This window comes from Trematomus bernacchii, unplaced genomic scaffold, assembly GCF_902827165.1.
Source record: "Trematomus bernacchii unplaced genomic scaffold, fTreBer1.1, whole genome shotgun sequence".
Taxonomy (NCBI): Eukaryota; Metazoa; Chordata; class Actinopteri; order Perciformes; family Nototheniidae; genus Trematomus; species Trematomus bernacchii.
This window is the reverse complement of record NW_022987685.1, coordinates 1,997,809-2,019,337: the sequence shown is the minus strand read 5'-3', so window position 1 is coordinate 2,019,337 and position 21,529 is coordinate 1,997,809. Positions and strand designations below refer to the sequence as shown.

Below are 21,529 nucleotides of genomic sequence, written 5' to 3'. Positions count from 1 at the left end.
AAGGAAAGCAAAAATCATTTAAACCAAGGCTGAATGACACTGTGAATCAGAGCAGGCAGAGAATGAGTTCTATGAGCTGTGTGAAAACGGCTGCATTTAATATTGAGGGTGGGATGCTGAACAAGTGACATTCAGCACAAAGATTTTTAACGCTGACCTAAAGATTGACATGGATTCGGACTTCCACCAACCGGTCTGTTTGGTATGAATGACTCCCATGCCACCTTTTAGGGAAATAGATCGATTGAGAGACACTAATAGAGAGGTAGCAGACAGTGATTGCCTGCAGGCTAAATGACAAATATCTGATCGTATAATCTCCCAGCTTTACTCCATTTAACAGAGAAAGGACAACTTGATGGTGAGGGTGACAGGAAGTCAGGAGTTATTTCCACAGAGATGTAAACAAAGGGGAGGAAAGATGTGAGGGAGAAACCTACAGCTAAGTGATGAAAGGAGCAAAAAGCTGAACTTGACAAGGCAGGAGAAAACGACCCTAGACTAAATGAAAGTGGCCATGAATGGGTGTGGATATCAGCCTCATAGATATGGGTCAGAAGGTGGGCTTGCTACACCTAGATGAGTAACTACTTTTGAATAATCCTTTAATTATAAATCAGGCTCTGCACAAAAGCTCTGCCGCGGCCTCAAAATGTGCTCCGCCACACACAGTGACTTGGTGTGTGTCCTGAGGGAAAGTGCGGATAGGGTCTCGTACCCAATATTTCACATTGTAGTTGGCAGCCAGCTCACTGATAATACATTATGAAAAGCACGATTTGGGGAAAAAACATTCACCAGTTTCCTTTCTTCCCCCAAGGAATAGAAAATCTACACTCTGACTTTTCGGGGAAATGTCAAGTAAGCCAATATGTCAGCAGGTTTTTGGGAGAATGTGACAAACTTGTCTTTATTCGTGTTTCAGTCGCTTTAGTTGCTCCCTTGCTATTTGCAGTTGTGAATAGATGAGAAGGGGACGGACGCAGGGAAACTGAGTAGAGAGGACAGAGCAATACCAAGGTTTTCTCCACTGTTTGCAAATGTCAGCTGCAACTAAGCATGTGACACAATGTGTGTGTGCAGCTGCATACTGATGGGCTTTCAAATTCTCTCTGCATGTGTTCTTACATATAAAGTAGAAGTAAAGGAAGAAAGTTTTGTAAGAGATGGAACTAAATAAATATTGTGGTTGTATTAACCTTAGGAGATAGCATTAAAACAATCTTTTGGAGTTCCACATTGCATTTCATACCCCTCTCTTAATCTCACCCTTCACTGCAGTGTCCTCCACCAACCCTTTTAGTTGTTCTTCACGTCTATGTCTGTCTAAATTTCATTTTCACCTAATTTATCCGTAAAAAAGTCATAATCAGCACACGAATATTAAGTTAGTATTAATGTTAGTTCATGTGGGCGGTTTGGACACATTTAAAAAAATACCCTCAAGGCAGGCAACCCAAAAACATAGTGCCTTGTGCCATGGAGGAAGAATATAAAACTAGAATCTATTCATGTTCTTGTATGGAAATGGTCAGAAATCCATGTTAGACTTTAACTTCAGGAGGAAAGAGTGTGTGTGTGTGTGTGTGTGTGTGTGTGTGTGTGTGTGTGTGTGTGTGTGTGTGTGTGTGTGTGTGTGTGTGTGTGTGTGTGTGTGTGTGTGGTGTGTGTGTGTGTGTGTGTGTGTGTGTGTGTGTGTGTGTGTGTGTGTGTGTGTGTGTGTGTGTGTGTGTGTGTGTGTGTGTGTGTGTGTGTGTGTGTGTGTGTGTGTGTGTGTGTGTGTGTGTGTGTGTGTACCTTAGATCTGAACGGCTCGGGGAATCCTCCATGTGGGATCCCGATGAATCCCTGCAGGAACTCCACCACCGACAGGGGGAAGGACAACTCATCCGCCCTCTCCTCCACCTCCGCCCGGGTTAGGTTGTTCTGCACCATGAACTGGGCCAAGTCCCCCACGATCTTAGAGGAGGGGGTCACCTGACAGGGAGAGAGGTACAAGGGTTACTGTCTGTGATCAATCCCTACTGTTGGTTCAGATTCAGAGGAGAGCTAATATCAGCTTAGGTTAGTATTTCTGGTACACAACATATTAAAGTGCAGCTTCTGCAGATGATATCTCAGTTGGCTCTGAACAAAGAAAGGTGCTATCACTTCTCTGGCCTTTTAATCTGACAAACATCAGGAAAACTCACTCAGAATCTATTCAGGATATTAGAGATTTGTTTTATTGGTGCAATCTTGGTTTTAGTTGTAGCAGCTGTTAGCAGTCGGCACTTCTTTGTCCTGCTGTGTGGTTTTGTGTCAGCAGTGTGCAGGTGCATCAAGAGGAACGTGGTGACAGACTCTTAGTTTTATTAGGATGCTTTCTTTGAAGATTAAACACTGAGAATAAGAAAGGGCCACGACTGCAGAATGAGAAATGAAAAATGCTAACATCCATACAGTCCCTTTAATCATAGGCTTTGGTACACGAGCTACACTTCTCTCTAAAAACTATGGCATTTCATTATGGTAATAGCTATCCATATTAGCATAATGGTGATAAGTGGTCTTCTTTTTTAACTGTTAAAAGGACACTGATATCAATTGCACTTATTACTCTGTTAATGAATGAAGACGGAATAAAGGATTCTGGTATTCGGACCATTAAAGAGAGAGAGGTCAAATAAAAAGACCCATTAACCCAAAACATTTAAACAACCTTTGGATCACTTTCTGCATCTCACTCACACATCAAAGTGTATAATTATTCTCATAGTTGTCATACATAATATTCTCTTTAGAATGCTTTTAAGGTGGTTAGAAGTTATTCAAAGTGTTGACGTATAATTACATCTGTGCAGGAACAACACAACTTGTTCCTAGCTTTATTTTAAAATTAAATATAAATGATGGAAAGAGAAACACCAAACTCTTGTGAAATTATAAACTAGTCTCATAATTTAGAGCCACCAGCAGAGGACATACAGTACAGTGTCCTGTATAGGGTTGGGAACCGAAACTCGGTTCCAGATGAGAACCGATAAGAAAATGCCAGTGCTTAACGGTTCCAAAATGCGGTAGACCCTGTATTCCACCGGGTCCGTCTGTGCTGCGGCGCCGCGGTGACCCGGTGGAATACAGCCAGGGTAAGGGCGGACTGGCCATCTGTGTGTTCTGGAGAATCACAGAACGGCCGGTCGTCAGCGGGCCGTTGACGGCCGGCACCGTCCTTAATTTTTTTAAACGGCATCATGTAAGTTGCGGCGACAGAGGTCCACAGTTTCCTCGCAGCGAGGCTCCCCCCGCCCTCCCGTAGACAGTTCACGAGCTCAGTCACTTCATAACACCAAAGATGGATAGCGGTAAACGCCTAAAGTGAGGCTCCACTACACTAAAAAAGAAAAAGACAAGGCACAGTGTAATGCCTGTTAATAGCTTGCCACAGGCATAGCTCAGTTCAAATAAAGCACAGCTATTGTGCAATACATTTGTATTGCATGTATATTGTTTATTTGTAAAAATGTCAGTTAAAGCTTAAAAGAATAAAGATATTTTTGTTATCTAAACGTTTGACCTCTTTCTTTAACAATTTTGGAATCTAAACGGGGAATCGATAAGAACCGGAATCGATAAGCAGAACCGGAACCGGAATCGATACATTTCAAACGATACCCATCCCTAGTCCTGTATGAGCGTGATTCATAGTTTCACTAGGAATTTCTTAATGGAAAACAGCTAGAGAACAAAGAGAAAGCCTCTCACTAAAAAGGCCTATTAGTGTGGCAATTAGTGCACTCTGATGATTTCTGATGGCAGCACGACAGAAGTAAGAGCGGACGGCTGAATAAAGATCAAACATTCTCCAAAAGAGAACCTGACACCTATTTCTAGAGATGTGTGCCAAAGAGAAGCACAAGACTTGAAGCAAACACACACATCTAAAAAACGCTGTTCTGGGATTACCACAACCCCCCTGGGGCTGAGGGGCTCGCTGATCTCCGGAGATCACTTTAGTCTTTGAACAAGCACAGTCTAATTTGTTTGTGTGTGTGTGTGTGTGTGTGTTTGTGTTAGAGCCTTTGGTCCCTGGAGATGACAGGATACAGACCACCTCTTCATTCTTACAGATCGTACACTGGGCTAACACATCAGTGCTAATGGAAAGAATGCTACCAATTAAAATACACTTTTTCTATATATATTATTTTTTCATCAAAGTGAATCATACTGTACCTGCTCTGAGACTAAAGGAGTACTATACTAGAGCAATTAGATTGTACCGTTTTCTTTTTTATCATTTCCTGCAGGGTTTCCAAACATTTCAAAATTCCACACTTTTCCAGATTAACATTTACAGACTTCTCTGTGGAGTTACAAATAGCTAGCTGTACATCCATCAGTTCCTCCAATCCAAAATGTCCTCCCTTCACCACTTTTTCCTATAAGACGTTTGTGTGAAATTATCATAATAGTGTATGAATTATTGAATAATATGTATTTTGTGAATTCACAGTGAACTTTTAACTTTAACCATCATATTTCTACTCTGTTTTTATACATTTTTATTCTACTATTTCAACAATTTAGAAAGTTTATACATCTAAAAAACAAACAAAATTAGTAGAAGCGGGCAATTTATCTTTGTGTTTGAGTGGACTGTGCTACATTTGAAGAATGCCCTTCTGTTAGTCTGTTGCGATGACTGATTAACGAGAAAGGGACGGAGGGACAGATGGAGAACCAAAAACACGAAGCGTCTGTGTACACAGATATTTTCCCTGCAGATTTAAATTGGGGAATTTCAGAACAATCCAAGCTTTATTTTAATAGCAGCTCAGGATGGTAACACTGTTCACAACGGTTTTCAAAGCAGCCTTGCAAGCTGATTGAAACAAGTGTGCACTTCCCTGCCTCGACACCTGAAGCTCAGTGTGTTTGGGTTTGTGAATAGAGCGGATAATGATACATTGCTCTAACAGAATGACTATTTACAGAAAAGCTTAAGAGATTTGAAAGGGCTGCGGAAATCCCCTGTGAGGCCATTAACTTTCTAAAGCTGGGGAACCAGAAAAAAATCACTGCTGAGTTATTTGAAATCTATCTGAAACACAGAAGGTAGCGTGACTGTGCATTCCTCTTCTACATTCAACCGTCTCCTTTGTTTCCTCTGTCTCAAAATCTATTTTCTCTTTTATTCTCTGCAACGTTAAGAATTGTTTCTCTTCTTTTGATGAACAATCATTTGTACTCCATCCCTATCCGCTTTGCTTTACCTCATATCTTCTGTCTTCACACTAACAGCTGCGGTTTTGAGTCTTTACTCCTCATGAATCCCCCCCTCCGTCCCACGGCCGATTATTTCTCTTCCCCTTGATCCACGGCAACATCGAGAATGTGCTCATTATCAATCTCCGTTGACAAATTACCCACCTCCAACTCTCTGGGTGCCTCACACAGGAAAAGAAAATCTTATTTCCAACAGTGTGTGTGAGCCGCGCATGATGTGTGAGCTTTCCTATACTTTTGGACGAGGAGTGAGGTAAATCACATCCTGGCCGAGCTGGGTTAGAACAATCTGATTTCCCCTGCTCCGACTCTCGCTGCTGATCCGTCTCAGTCAGAAGTCCACACCTCTGTCATTTATAAACACTGTTAACAAGATAATTACACTTTCAGGTTAGGGATCTAAGCGTGTGACATTTTCATTGTATAGTTTCTTCCCCTCCAAAACAGCAATGCTTGTAAACATTGATGTAACACAAAAAAGACACTTAATTTGTAGTGTTCTCCTCAGTTGGACTGATGTAAGTAATCTCTTTTTTTGAAACTCTGAACAAACTAAATGCACAAAAAAGGCAAAATCTAAAGCCAGCTGCACATTCTGGAAGATGCAGACCATCGGCCACTAGCAGCTTTATGGGGCTTTAATATTTCAGTAAAGAAATCAAACAGTTAAATGTAAAAAAAAATGTGGATCTTGAGCAGTCAAGAAGATGTGAAATTTAGCTAGTGAGTCGTTTGGAATAAATGTCTTATGTCATGTTTTTTTATGTTGCATTACATCGTTTATTTGCCTGAAGATGATGTAAGCTATAAGGTCAACGAGTAAATTGTCTGTTTTATTGTATATAATGTTCAGGTGAGATGAAAGAAAATGATTAAGCATTAACTATAGCTGATTTAAAGTATGGTAACACGGCGTATTACTGTAGGTAAGAGTGAGACAACTTTGAAAAGTTAAGCGATGTGGTTCCCTAACAAAAGAGAAAAGCAATTTTCTCTCAATCTGAAAGACTTAAAAAGAAAATCCACACAAAAATGACTTTCTTTCATACTTATGGCCCCCATCGGCTATTGCATCTTAAAGAATTCTCTCAGTTGACCTCAGCTTCACTTTAACATTTAATTCCCATATGAACAGTGGACAGAAGCATCTAGTGCCTTTCCATCTTCAGTAAGGTTGCTCGTTGCCCTCAGCACCCTGAGCCTCTCTCACACACACTTAAACTCTTCTGTAACCTTACACAGTTCATCACACAGCCTCGTATCATCACACTTGACACACACGACCCTCTAAACTCTCGTCCAGCTCCATCTCTCAGCGCTGACCTGCCCTCTCCATCTATCTGCATGTTAGCTCTCACACAGTCCTCTTCTGCTGCCTTTTGTCCCTCCTTCTGACTTCCACTAATGCACAGCTCTCCATAAGTGTTGCTGCACTCCTGACAGCACAAATCTGGTGCCTGTGTGTGTGTGTGTGTGTGTGTGTGTGTGTGTGTGTGTGTGTGTGTGTGTGTGTGTGTGTGTGTGTGTGTCAGTGATTCTGTGTGTGTTTTCGGTCTGTGTAATTTGCTTGAATTTGTTTTGTTATGCAACTCTATCCAAACCTGAACTCCCCTAATGGGCAAAGGATTATATCATCCGCAGCAGAGTGTGCATCTGTGCGAGTGTGAGAAAGCAGGCACACAAACACACACACAATAGTGCTAGCCAGCAGAACAAGGGGCAGAGTGAAGAATGGTACGTGTCAGGAGAGGAGGAGACGGGAGAGAGGAGCGATAACGAGAGACTCAGAGGAGGAGGAGGAGAAACGATAGAAAGATTAGAGATACATGAAGGAAGGGTAATCGAAATGAGGGAAGGTGGGAGGGAGCCGTGGAGGAGGAGATGAGTCGAAGTGAAAGTGGAGAGGGAGAGACGGCAGACAGGATGATTAAGAGAGGGGCAGAGAGAGAAAGAAAGGGATGGACAGATGAACCGAGGGGAGGAGAGCAGAACAGACAAGAGTAATAGACATCTGCAGCCCCACAGGCAACAAGAGGAGAGGCTCCACCTGCGAGAGACACAGAGTGGAGGTGAGTGGAGACGTGTCTGTACTTCCAAAAGGGAAGTGACAGAGTAAGTTAGGGAGAGGAGAAAAGACAGAACATACACACAAATACAACTTGTCCTCCTTGTATTGACAAGCTCATGTTGCGGCAGATGAGGCTGAGCGATGAAGAGGAGCGGAGGGAAACAGAGGAAGAGGAGCGCAGAGTTGGAGAGGCCCTGGGAGAGCAGAGACCTCCGCCAAGGCTGTTTCCATAAGTGGAGAATAATGAGCGTATCCGCCGCGTGATTCCAATACACTAAACAAAATAATGAGTTCTTCTTTTGCCCTTGCTGCACCCTCCGAAATCCAGCAAGTCGTTTTTCTGTAATTCTGCTGACAAACAGACCTAACAGTCTACATTGCCTCCTGATGTGTTGACTGGTTTATTATATATTATTATGACACCTAAAGCATTATACATTATTATTAAAATAAATTGAGCTGAAACAAGAGTCAATTTTCTTTTGGTAATTCAATCAAAACAAGTCTTTGTGAAGTAGCTGCATTGGTAAGCCTACTTTAGTCAATGCCTCCGAAAATGTAACACAATACAATGAATATTAAATAAGAACTCAAGTGCATTCAACTGAACCAACAGATACAACAAATATTCCAGCTACACAAACACCATGTTTAAATGCACGCGCACAATACTGAGTAATACGTTTAAGACAGTAGTTGGATCAGATTTGGAGAAATAATAAATAATATGTATATAAAGCAGAGAACGATATCTCGATTTCAATTCAAATACGCTGGCATTCTTAAGTGGTGTCAATCTTACTCTTAGAACAATGTCTAGAAAAGTATTCCTTTAGAGAGATCATTGGCTTTAGGTAATTGTGATGGACATTTGATAGAGCTAGCGGTTCATTGGAAAAAATCTGTTGTATAGTATATATTATTATTTATATATATCTTTGGAGAAACCTGAACAGTCTTATTTTCCTCCTGCTTTACTGATACTTTTATAAAACGCTCATGCTGTCTATTTGCAACATGGTGCGAAGGTGCAATCAGATATCATTAACTGTCATTTACTGGACATGTTGCGTAACACCTCGCATAAGATTAAAAAAACATACACAGATTAACGGAGCCTGTAGTCATGAGTTTATCTTTGTTTGGTTGAATTGTTCCTTGCTTAAGGAAATAAGCCCTTAAGCAACACATTAATAATAATAAGCTTCAGAACAAGAGGAGAGGACTTCTTCCATGTTATTATCTGGCAGAAAACACAACTAGAGGACGTGAGCAGGAGGACGATGAGGGGACGAGGACCTGCAGGTGTGCGTCGGCAGGATAAATGACGCCATGCTGCACAACGTTTGTATGAAGAACAAATAAATCCCTGTCTGCTGTCACCACTCGGCTGCATCAGCTGCTCCGCCTTCAAGGTTCCTCCACCTGACAGACTGTTCAATGGCTTCCTGTTTGAATTGAGCACTGCTCTCTTCTAGAAAACAGCACCTGCATATCATCCATTTGAAATCAATCGATTGACTGTTGGGATAAATACAGCATAAACTAAGAATCCATTGAATTATTAAGGATGGAAAAAAGGGCAAGACGGCATTATAATAGTTTTATACTATACTAATACCAGCAGCTCTTAAATACATGCCATTTACTTTCTTATCCCATTTCATGCTAGCTACACACACTCTGTCTCAAGTTTACTTTTTACAAGCAGTGTGCAAACATACACTGGCACTAATCACGTGGTACATGCAAACGTCATGGCTGCATTGTTTTAAAACTTTTTCAACGGACTAATGAAATCAGCATTAATGCGAAGGAAGACTACGGGTGTTTTTATATCCTCAACAAAGTCCTTTATAATTGTGACTCATGCCCATGGATTCTGGCAGTCTGGGTACATTTGCACTGGATGCTCAGCAACATTATGATTATACTGGAATTAGTTTTGAGATATCAAACAGTTAGGCTTATGAGCATTTACGGAAACACATTTCTGACTAGTCGCAGCCTTTTCATGGCTTCTCATTTGGAATTAAGCGGGAGCCAATGAGCCTATAAATCTGTTTATTCCCTGATAATTCAGGAAACAGCAATAATAAGCTAAGAAAATAAGGAATAAGTTAAAGCTAATTACTTTGATTGAAATGGTGATGAGGATTAAACATCTCAACTTCTGACATAACAACAGTTTGGTCATGGTAAGGTGGGGCAGTGATTGATAAAAACTGATATTTTCTAAATCCAAAATTAGCCGTGAAAATATATACGGGTCCTTCATTAAACTTGGTGAAAGGATGTAGCATTGGCCAAGGAAGAGCCCTTTTGGACCTGATCCTAATCACACATTATATTTCACTTATATAAACGGCCCTAGAGGAGTGCCTTGCTATTATTTTATACATTGGGGCTAAAGTGGTTTATAAATCAAGCCCTCAGACAAGCACAATCCTTCACTAAAGCTCTGAGCTGCAGAGATATGGCGGTGGATGCATGTGTGTGTGAGAGCATGGTCAGTGTATATCCCTCGGTTGGTCAGTGCCGGCACAGTGTGTGGTGTGTGTACTTTACATCTTTATCTGACAAGCACACACCCTCTCCCTTATCGACGAGTGTGTGTGAGAGACGCAGCCGTCGTCGGGCTAACGGGACACAGCAGAGAGCAGAGCAGCAGGCAAATTAAGACAACATTGGCTTGTGCAGTGAAGCCCGCCGAGTCTTAATTGAATTGATAGAGTATGGGGAGAGGAATTGATGAGGAAAACTTGGGAGTGGGAAAGAAAATCGGGGAGAGGGGGAATATAGAGGGAACATTGTGGAAGAAACACAAAAATAATAAACAGATTAAAAATAAGAGAGAGAAGAATTTCAAACCAGAGAGAGCTAATTAAAATGAGATGGCTGGGGAACAAATGTTTTTGCGATGGAAAGGTGGAAAAGACGTGATAAAGAAAGACAATGCAAAGTAGGAAAGAAAATAATTACAGAGCGAGTGTTACCACGGTGAAAGAGGGATGAATCTATTACTAAGCAGTGATAGTAAACAATGAAGGGAGAGAAAACAAAGGAATTAATGAAAGATAGTGAAAAACTAAAAAAGGGGATGAGGGTGAATTTAGGCTGAGAATGAAATAGTTGACAGCGGAATTAGCAATGGAGCTCCCTCTCCACGACTATGATTAATGTGCCCTTCAGGAAATCAAGCCAAAACGGGAGCTTCTATGCTAATTCAAACAGAGAAAGGAAATACAAAGAACCACACTCAGTATCAGTGCTGAATAGAAATACCCTGCTCAGGTAAATGAAGAAGAAATCTAGCACTAAATAGGTGTCAGCTTAGAGTGAAAATGTGTGAGGAGAGGGCAACACTATCAAAAGGTGGGTAGAGTGAGAGAAAAAAAACGGCAGACTCAGAGGAAGGTCAAACAGACTGTCAGGCTGCACAGAAAATAAACCTTAATCTGGGATTGAGTCAGTGAAGAAATATAAAACACATGCCAGAAACATCTCGGTGCTGCAGTGTGTGTGCAGCACAGATTGGTAAAACGCAACAGTGTGATCTCATGCAGTAAGACATGGATACACTCTTCATGTCTCACCTTAATGAGGTCTCCCAGGAGTTTGTTGGCTTCGGTGTAGGCCTTCTTCACCTCCTTGAACTTATGTCCCAGTCCCATGCTGTGAGCCTGCAAAGAGCCACAGTGAATAACAGAAGGAATGAGTGGAGACAAATAATATTTGTAATGCCACGTTAGAGGAAAAATATCAAGGCTCTTTCAGTCATTGATTCAAAGCTGTAATTTGTGAAGTGACACCTACAGCTTTTAAATGGATAGAGAGGACGCTCGTGTAGCAAAGGCCAGATGGGCCGGTGCGGTAAGCCCCTGTAAACTGTAATTTGGTACATGGTGTATTTGTTCAATACTATTGATATAAATGAGTCACACTAGTCTACAGGATGAGCACACAGTTTTATTTAAGCAGCTGCACAGAGCTTTGGATTCAGTCACTGTGAGACATCTCAGACTGAGTGAGCACATAGGAGACAGCCTGTTTGTACTTCATGTACCTTAAACTAAATTAGTTGTTCGAGCAACATTTTTAGGAGTTTCTAAAAACAGTGCCACTGATGAATGCACCGCCTTGCTTTCAGTTATTGCGTCTAGAGAACCTTTGAACCAAACAAAACAATGCATATTTGTATCGAATGTAGGAGAAAATACGTTTATTTTTCTCTTCAATATTGTTTTAAGACTGCTTTCTGAAATAAGACAGTCAAATAAGCATTAAGGGGAAGTTGCACCCGACAACAATGAACCAAAATGTAATGTCATACTGCACTAATCTGTGTTAACATCCACCTATCCATGAAAGGTGGAATAGTGCAGGTCTCCCTTGAAAAAGAGATCGTTGATCTCAATGGGATTTTTCACCTGGTTAAATAAAGGCTAAAGAAAAGAGCTACAAATGTGGCTTTGTGAAATCCAGCTTGGAGATTGTTTAGCTTCAAAATCAATCACTTACACAAAACAGAATAAAAAGGACCAGAATAGCTGGGTGTACCTGGAAGTGCAGGTTGGTGTACTGTCCTCCGGGGATCTCGTTCTCGTACACGTCAGCGTTTCCAGACTTCATGGTGGCCGTGCAGTCGAATGGAGCATACAGGCCTCTCGCTACTTCCCAATACTCGCTGTAGTCGAACACCTTCTCCAGAGCGATGCCTGCAGCACAGAATGACATCAAATCAATGGCCGCCATGCACATTTTCTTTGAACTACTGTCCTTTTAAACTGAGATGCAATTTGTCCAAAGACTACAAGAAAGCAAGGGGCAACTACATGCAAACTACAAATGCTTTGTGATAATGATTTTGTGTTTACCGAATAAAAATAAAAACCTTGGAATATAGTGATATATTTATGGGGATAATACTCATATGCTGTATTTCTTATTTTGCCAAAGTACAATTGTCTCGGGATTATGCTGTTGGTTTTGATAGATATAAACATGATGTGAAACGTGTCACAGTTTTGACAGTGTGTCAAGATTCATTTTCACATGTACCGGGGAAAACCAGTCCAGTTTGCTAACTTTGGTGAAACCAAAATGGCAGCAGAGACATTTCGACAATCTTCCAAACAATCACTTTTTTTGACAACTCTTCAAAATGGTATTATGTCAGTAAAAATGTGGGCCATAAAAGCTTGAACGGTCCTTAGCTACAGTGTTGGTTTAGCAAAACTATTAATTCATTAGTGCTCGTTTACATCCTGCCTTTGCTGCTCATTAAATCCCTGTGATATTTTGTTATCCATAAAAGAACCATCTGTTGCTAGTATTCATGACATTCTGCTGCAGCCAGGTAAGGTGTTCTCTCGAAAGCTGATTACCTTAAATGGGAAAATCTGTTTAAATGCCATGACAGAAATGTCTTTGCAGTGAGCGTCCTCCATGATAAAGAGACAAACTAAGCTTGCTTACAACAGAGTGACAAGCTTGAATTGTCATGATTCAAAGCGAGCACTTACTCCAGAAAGTGTTTGTGTGATTCCACTGTGATCTTTGTGGAAAATTGGAGCCACTGAGGAATTAATGTGAGGCTAATGTGCATGTTGGTTCTCCTCAAAATCCGCTGCCTGCCAAGCCGCTCAGTAATAGCTCCATTTCCTTCTCTGTTTGAGAACACTTTGGAACGCTTCCATTTTAAATTACAGCCTCGATTACAAGTGGAAGTGACGGCATTTTAAAAGATCAGGTCAGGCCGCCTCTCTACGATACAGCACCTTGTTCTCCACTTTAAAATACTTAAAAATAGCAACTTAAACTATTAAATACTGCTCCCCTTACCACACAATCTTTGAGTGTGATAGTCACAACGGGCATTATTCTTTTAATACATTAAGTGAATTTGGCGGTTTGCTTGTACCTAAAGAGGAAATATTATGTACATTTTCAAGTTCATATTAGTATTGTGTGCCTCTACTGTGACATGTTTTCATGCTTTAATGTTCAAAAGGGTCCTTAATTTTCTCATACTGCCTGTGCTGCAAAACCTCTTTTCAGGGGGGGGGGTCTACAGAAGGTCCAGTTGTGATAGACAAGGTTCGCCACTGCTGTTGAGATTGGTCAACCGCTTATAGCTGTCCCGCTCGTTAGCCTAGATTGTTCTATTTATTCGAAATTAAAAGGGTCTAAGTAATTCTTCTTCTGAAAAATTATTTTCACAAGTCTTCAGTTCCTGAGTAAAAGTCTAAGCAGTAAAACACCACACCTGTATGAGCTGGAAAGTTCTATCAAAGCATATTAAGTTAAGCTGAATTGACCCACTTTGTCGTGGAGGAGCATTATTCAGGAAAGTTGGCCGTGATGAAGCGAGAATAACAATAATGTCTTTTATCTAGCTGATTTTTGCTTTTGCGACGACCTACTGTATCTTGCCTCCGGGGATTAAAACGTTTATTTTAGCCTGCATCCTTTAAAGCAGCTGCAAATGGATTCTGACGCTTTCTAAATCACACTGGAGGTAAATACAGCTTTGTTTTTTCTGGACTGCTGGTTACGCTCCTAAAATCATCAATCAATACAACATTGTGCTATGTGTATACCATAGACATGCACACACACACATATCCGTCATTTAAACGGCTGCTCGGCAGTGACAAAGTGTTATCAATATACAACTCATTAGCAGCACAAGCTCACTAATGCAGCCGACAAACAGAGACACACACAGTTGTGTTCAGATACACACAGTTGTAGGGAGATAGCCACACACACAGTTTGTGGTTGATGAGACAATAAGAGCTAACCAAGACGCAGAGATGAAGACGGATGAGCATGAGAAGACTCAGGGACAAAAGAGGGGGAAATTGAACGCAGACGGATGAAGAAAGGAAGAGGAGGGAGGTGAGGAAGAAGGTCAACATGTTGGCTAACCTTGTCTGTGTGGTTGAGAGCCTACATACACTAATATCTCTGCTTTGAGTACATTCTTCTGTGTGTTTGATGACCGCTACATCTTCGACGGCTGCATTGTTGTGGCAGCTAAGAATTCCTCATCAATTAAAGCCATGCATGATTCATGAGGAGAGGCAGTAAACGCTGTGTCAAGCAAACACAAGGGCCACTTTAATGTGTGTCATCATTCAACAGCGTGAGTGTTTGTGAATATGCATGACTTCTAAATCCGCACACACACACACACACACACACACAAACACTGTGGCTGAATGAATAAATAAAGTGACAGCTGAGAGACAAATTAATTAACCAGAGAAGCGCTGCTCGTGCTTTGACGAAGAGACACTGTGTGAGACAGTGAGGGGGAGAGCACATTGTGACGGAGTTTGAGGGAGTGAAATATGGATGTAAAATGCTCTTAATTACTTTGTCTCTGAGTGAGAGGGAGGGAAGAGGAGGAAGATGAAGAGACAATGTGGAAGAATGGAGGGTGATTTGAAAAGACATGAGAGACTGCTTTGTAACAGAGATGGGAGAAAGAGAGGGAAGAGGGAAAGCAGTAAACAGAGAGGGGTCAGTGAGGTTTGGAAGTATTCAAGAAAGTACTGTGTCTGATTATAAAAGGAGATAGTCAAAAGGAGATGAGGCGCATAAAGAGAGGCAGAGATGAATAGAGCAGACAAGCACAAGGTGACAGGTAGAAAAGTATTTGGAAGTTTCTCCGCATAATTCAGGGACCAGGGCCCCATCAGGATGCACTATAAGTATGCACACATGTGTGAGTGTGAGTTTGTGGGAGACATCCTGCATCCCAATCTCAGTCTCAAGTGAGGCAAATTAAAATGCCTGGAATAAACTGACACTTGAAATCCTCTCGCTCTTGAGTAACGACCTTGTCCTTCTCTCGCTCTTTTTTCAGGGAACTGTAAGCTCACACATTGATATTCTGTCACTAACGTGGACTGTGTCTGACTGATGGGAGACTTTCTGTCCCTGATGCTTCCTACACTGCCCTGAACGATATGAGAGCGGACGTGGACCTGTTGCAGTCAGCTCCGGCCTCATATGTCCATGAGAGAGTTCACTTTCAGAACACAAGTCACGCATCGCACTCTGAACACAGCATGCCGTAATGGCTCTGTCGCTGTGCTGCTTCATGGACTATTACAGAATTAGCCTCATCTTCTACGACAGTTTCCTCCCTGTGTGCTTGTTTCTACAGTTATATTAAACAATGAGCCTAGAAAAGAAAGCCATTCTCTTGAAATGTGCCCTGAGAGACTAACAACAGCAGGATGTGTGCTGCTATACAACTACTGTGGCTGCATCACACACATTAAGTGAAGATGATGTTGTCGGTTTGGAAATTAAGTGCTCACAACTTACAGGTAATTACAGGAAGAAATACAAGGAGCATTGCCTTAATAAATACAATCCTGTTTTCCGTTGTATAATCCTTTTAACATATAATCATTGGCTTTCAAATGGAATTATCTTAAAGATACTCAAATCATTTTCAAGGTGAAACATTCAAAGCTTGCTAACACAGAACAAAAAGATAATGCTCTATTCTACCACAGTGGTACATCTATTTTTAAATGTTTTACATAAACCATTGAAGACTCTGTAACATGGCCTCTATGGGAATGCCTCAATAAACATGTACAAGGCGAGAAATAGGACAAAAAGAATATTAGCATCATGGCTAATCATGTACCATGGGACACAAGCAGTCATTGATAGGTATTAGTGAGGTTGTTCTCTTAAGACCACATGGTAATCAAAAATGGCACTGATGGAAGTAAACATCTGCCTGATGCCCAGAGGCAGGAGACTGTGTGCACCTACGTCCTCACAGCAGAACACATGAAGGACTTGGCAAACAGCAGTGGAGCGTACAGTCCATTAGCTGTGTCCTGTGAATGTAGCGTAAAAATAATTAGCTTGCGCTTTTGCTATTTCTGAGTAATGGAAATGAGCGATCACATCTAGTTAGGAGAGCTGAGTCCGTTTTCCCAGTAGCATTCCTCTACATAACTAAGTAGCAAACCTCACATCAGTTTTAATTCCTTTAGCCTTATTCCATGTTCCTTTAATTCTCTTTTTTTTCTGGCTGGGTAGATTTTATTTCACACTGTGCAGAGGTCACTGAGCCCGGGCAGCTCTCAGAGGTGGGAGCAGGGGCGGCGCCAGGGGGTAGCTTGCTATAGCAACTCCAACAATTGGCCTAGCAACAGCTTAGCAACCCCATTGTTTTGCTATGAAAATGTATCTATATATATTTATACACATTCTCGCGAGATCTATCAGGGGTCATTGTAAGTTAAAGCGCAAACTGTTACTTGGCTAATGTTGTTATAATTCTCAGTATGTGAACACAGATCGAAAATGGAAAGATTTCTCACAAGTCAGCGTAAACGGCCGCGATCTCCAACGGTGTGTGTGTGTGTGTGTGTGTGTGTGTGTTTGTGTGTGTGTGTTTGTGTGTTTGTGTGTGTCTGTCTGTTTGCGGTGTGGTGATGAGGTTAAATGCCACAGCATGCCAGTTGAAACAGTGAACGATCGCTATTGTGTACGCTTAGGGTGTAATGGTATTATACACAAATCTTGTAGGAGCACAGAAACAGTGTTCAAATTCTGCTTTTACAAACTTATTTTGGTTGTGCTTACCTTGCAAAGTAATGTTATAAGTGTCAAAGGAATGTTTTAATGTAAATATTAACGATAATATTGTAGCGTGTCCAAGTTAATAGTTATTTCAGTTATCAGATGTGCACAGTTTAGTACATTCGGAAAGTTATTTAGGCAATGTTGTTGGCGGGAGTTAGGGAGAGACCGCCCCTTCCAGGTGTGTGTGTGCGTTTCCCGGTGTGTGTGTAGGGAGTACGAGACGGTAGGAGTTGTGTTCGAGTGTGAGGAAAAGTCATAATGAGTGTTATACTATTGATTGGCTCTGTAAGGCGTGGCTGTGGCCTTCAATACCATAAAATAAAGAGAACGTTTTCGACATTGAAGGCTCGCGATCTGTGATCTTGAATAGCGGTGAGCGCTACAATATGAACAGGCTCGTGCTTGGCCCACTGGTATTGTTTGTTTATTTATTTTGAAAATTAACTAGCAACGCCGTGCTGTCATATAGCAACTGCTAAGCTACTGCAGCAAAAAAATCCTGGCACCGCCCATGGGTGGGAGAGACTCCAGATTTTTCAAAGCCCATGAAAATGACATCAGAACACACTGGACAACAGCACACCCAAAGGGGAATGAACACATTAGAAAGCCAACCCTCCACTTATCTGTTGACCTCCTGAGAAGATAGAGTAAAGCAGCGGGGGTCCAGAGTGTGACTGAAAGATCTGATAGGAGCTGGCGTTGGTAAAGCAAATGTGTAACCAACAGCCATTTAAAGGATACCTTGGGAAAACCTTTAACCTCTAAATGCTCCACAGAGAGGGGAACTGTGGCTGTGTTGGGTAGCAGGATTCAGATTTTAGCACGCTTTGATGATTATAATGCTGCATAATTCATGGCTCCAACCAACATTTTAAAAGCAGCCAATAGATGTGCTGTTAATTCGGCAGATTTTATTGGCATATTTTCTTTGGTCCGTTTCCATCTCCCTCTCATAATTGTCTGTTTACTTCATCACTGAGCAGAACACATTAGTTTTTCTGGCCATAATCAGTGATGTGGTCTGTCATTTATTGATTTGTTGACTGATGTCTTCTCCCTTGTGTAAAGCAGGAACGCCTCAGAGAGACACTAAGGAATATTTTTTGAGCAGGACGTAAGAGTTGTCTCATCAACGACTAGATACTACTATAAAAAGCACCATATCGGTATTTGAAGGTGTTTATTTCAACAAATTCCAATCTGATGACAATAATACATATATTGAGTGGTGTTCCATTGCCCAAGATCTTGGTATATGTTTAATACAACAACAGTCTATGGTCATTGTTGACAGGATGGTGAGCATTTCTCTTACCGGTGTCAAGCTCGGTCCCCTTGGCGCAGGCCACAATGGCCCCCATGCTGGGCTGAGAGGTCATCCCGGCCATAGAGTCCACCTACAGAGGGACATTCAATATGAAATCTGTTGGACATCTAGTTCCTTCGTCTGGATTTCAACAGGTTCTTGGTAAAATGTCGAAAATAAGGTCTAAAATGTGTTGTGCAAGCTTGAGAGATGTTCATGTTTTGTTATATAAAATAAAATATCATTAAATACCCCAGTCGTGAATTTTTAAACGTTTTAAATCTTTCAAAAGGTGGTTGCTAACAAGTAGCTAAATAATAATAGGACTTTAGATGTCCTTCCGCCAAAACAAAACCCTTATCAAGCCAGAGGTGTTAAAGTCAAGCAGCGGTGTTGTAAGACTCGTTGTGTGGCAAAATACAAGAAACAAAATTAACCAAGTAAAGCAATGGGATCAATACAAACACATGTTTTTTAGTGTTTGCTCCAAAGTGGACTGTCTGTTTCTTTTATAAAGAGTAAATAGGAACTAAACAGTAGAATGGCCCAGAAGTGCAAATAGCAGCCAATTGTTTTAATGAAACTCCCAACTTCTGCAAACTGCAGAAAAAAGGTAGTAATCAGAATGCTTGTTTATGTGGGCAAGATAACTTGTGGGTGCACCTTGGCCTCCAAATGAAATGACCATGAGATATTGACTATTCTGAATAATTATCGGCTAGCATACATTAGAGTAGTATTTCAACAGACACGATGACTACTCACAGCCACGTCCACTACGTCAGCTCCAGCCTCGGCACAGGCCAGCATGGCGGCTACTCCGGCCCCCGCGGTGTCGTGAGTGTGCACGTGGATGGGCAGGTCGGGGAAGCGGTCTCTCAGAGAGCCAATCAGAAGCTTGCTGGACTGCGGCTTCAGGAGGCCGGCCATATCCTGGAAACAAAAAGAGAAAAGGAGGGGAAAGAAACATTAAGAAAGTAGGAAAATGGAAAATTGAAACAATTCCTATAAAACATATTTGAATGCAATAAGTTCACACGATATTAAATATGCAATACCATTTTTTATTTCAGATTTGTCCTGGAATCCTGAGCAGTAAAATGAACACAGGTGCAGACTTTTATACAGATGCCTAAATACTGTTTTAAGATGCTTTCTGCAACAAATCTAAGTTTTGGATATGCAGTGGCGTTTTTATATGTACAAAAGTGGTGGGGCAGGAACAACTTAGAAGTGTGTATATATATATAAGCTTCTGGTGCTTTTTTAAACACGTAAACAAATAGCTGTAGGCTATCCATGGTTCCGATAGAGAGAGAGGGGGGAAGCACAGACACTCATCACAAGGTCACAATATCTATCGATCCAGCAGAGCAATAGCCTATAGGCAAAACACAGCAGATCAACAAAAGATTTGACATAAAATGAACTTACCAAAGCTGAAGTAGATGGTCAACTTCATTCATTTTCTCTCCGTTTTACTGATTGTAATCGCTATACGCTGCTCTCTTTCGTCTCCTCTTCACTACAGGGTGAAAACTACACTTTTTGCGGAACATGTACTTACAGCCAATCAGCTCTCTGAATTATGAGATGACGTTTGGTAGGTATGCCAGCACTATGCCCCACTGGTGATAATTGTTTTGCCGCACACATTGAATAGATACTCTGAGCATGCGCAGTGTAGTTTTTACAGCACCCATTCATTTAGACAGCAGAGAGAGGGGCTTGCGCCACATCGCTCAACACGGCTCAATAGGCACACTGTGGACACTAATTGGAAGAACGCAGACTAAAACAGCAATGTACAGACGAATGGGATGACTAAACATGATCTTAAAATATATTTTAACATATATTTTTTTTGCATATTTTTTGAATTATTATTTGTATTACTTTCTGCTGACACTAGGTGGGGCTGTGCACCACAGAGCGCTGCTAATTTGTCGGAATCGGATGAGTAAAAACAGCCAGAACAACTGAAGCAGAAAGAACATGTTCACAAACACCGACATCCTTTTAGTGATTAGGACTTGGAAAAGACTACCACATACAATACCTCTCACCACCTAAACAGTTTCTTCCCCTCCGCTACCAGCCTCTTAAACAAGGCCCGGCCCCCCCGCTGACACTTTACCTCTGCCACATCATAGACTATATGCATTACATTAATGCACACAATGTCATACTCCTTTCTGCACATATTCTGATTTCACATTTCATAGTTTATATGCAAAAATTCATTTATAGCATTCTATTTCCATGTAAATTACTGCTTTATTTTATTTTTATTTTATTGCTATTTAACTGTATTTTATTACGGTGTAAAAGATTTTGTGTTTTATATTAGATTTCTTGTTTTTTATATTTTATGTATGCACCATGACATCAAGTCAAATTCCTAGTATGTGCGAACCTACCTGGCAATAAACCTGTTTCTGATTCTGATAGTGAAACTCTCCAAATAAGCTTTGTGTCTTCTGATACAAATCTGAATTAAATCAGCCACCATGAGGTTTAATTGAAGCCATTTAGACCTGGAGAAATTCCAATATTCTATCTGAAAATATATTTAATGTTCAAAGACAAGCCTTCAAAAAACAACGACTCAATATATTCTGGAAAAGGATAATTTAGAACAACAAAATAATGACGAAAGTATTATTTTTTTAACAAACACCACGTTGATGATGATTCAATATTTAAATCTAAATTGATACAAACAGAATTCCACACACAGAGCTTAGATGACGCTCCCTTTGGTGATCATTGCACTCCATGAAGTTTTATTTCATGCTCATTTCCTCTGTTAAAAGTTAACCTCATTAGCCGTGCAATGCTTTTATGAGACTGCCGCCGCTGCGTGAGATTGATCGCACCATAGGGGCGGGGGTTTATCATATTAACGTTTGAAAATATTCTGTCATGCTTCAACAAAGTAATTAATTCAATGCGAGTATTATCAGTATATTAATTTAGATGGAGAGGATCACATTTACGAGTCATTTCAATTGGAGCAAGAGAAACAAATCTGCTGTGTTCGACATATGAGGTTTTAATGCTAATTAAAAAGCATGTATGAGTTTTGTGTAAATCTGTAAAATCATAATGATGTATTGGCTAAACTGGTTATTAGAAAACCAAGATTGTATTCCATACATTTTGTATTTTGCTGAAGATCTGCTATAATGTTGGTGTTACAGTAGATGTAGCACCAGAAATGTAACAGAAATAAAAGTGATAATTGCAGCAGTCAC

General features: G+C 40.9%; 1 protein-coding gene across 2 annotated transcripts in view; it reads right to left on the bottom strand.

Annotated features, from left to right (window-relative positions):
- The window catches only part of pcxb (pyruvate carboxylase b), a 286,683-nt gene that overhangs the window by 17,006 nt on the left and 248,148 nt on the right, over positions 1-21,529 (bottom strand). For both annotated transcript variants that reach the window (XM_034136581.1, XM_034136582.1), the window contains exons 18-22: positions 19,038-19,205; positions 18,282-18,363; positions 11,897-12,054; positions 10,933-11,019; positions 1,798-1,977 (exon numbers count right to left, since the gene is read on the bottom strand). In XM_034136581.1, the coding sequence (XP_033992472.1) occupies positions 1,798-1,977; positions 10,933-11,019; positions 11,897-12,054; positions 18,282-18,363; positions 19,038-19,205 (675 nt within the window). The remainder of the gene's footprint in view (positions 1-1,797; positions 1,978-10,932; positions 11,020-11,896; positions 12,055-18,281; positions 18,364-19,037; positions 19,206-21,529) is intronic.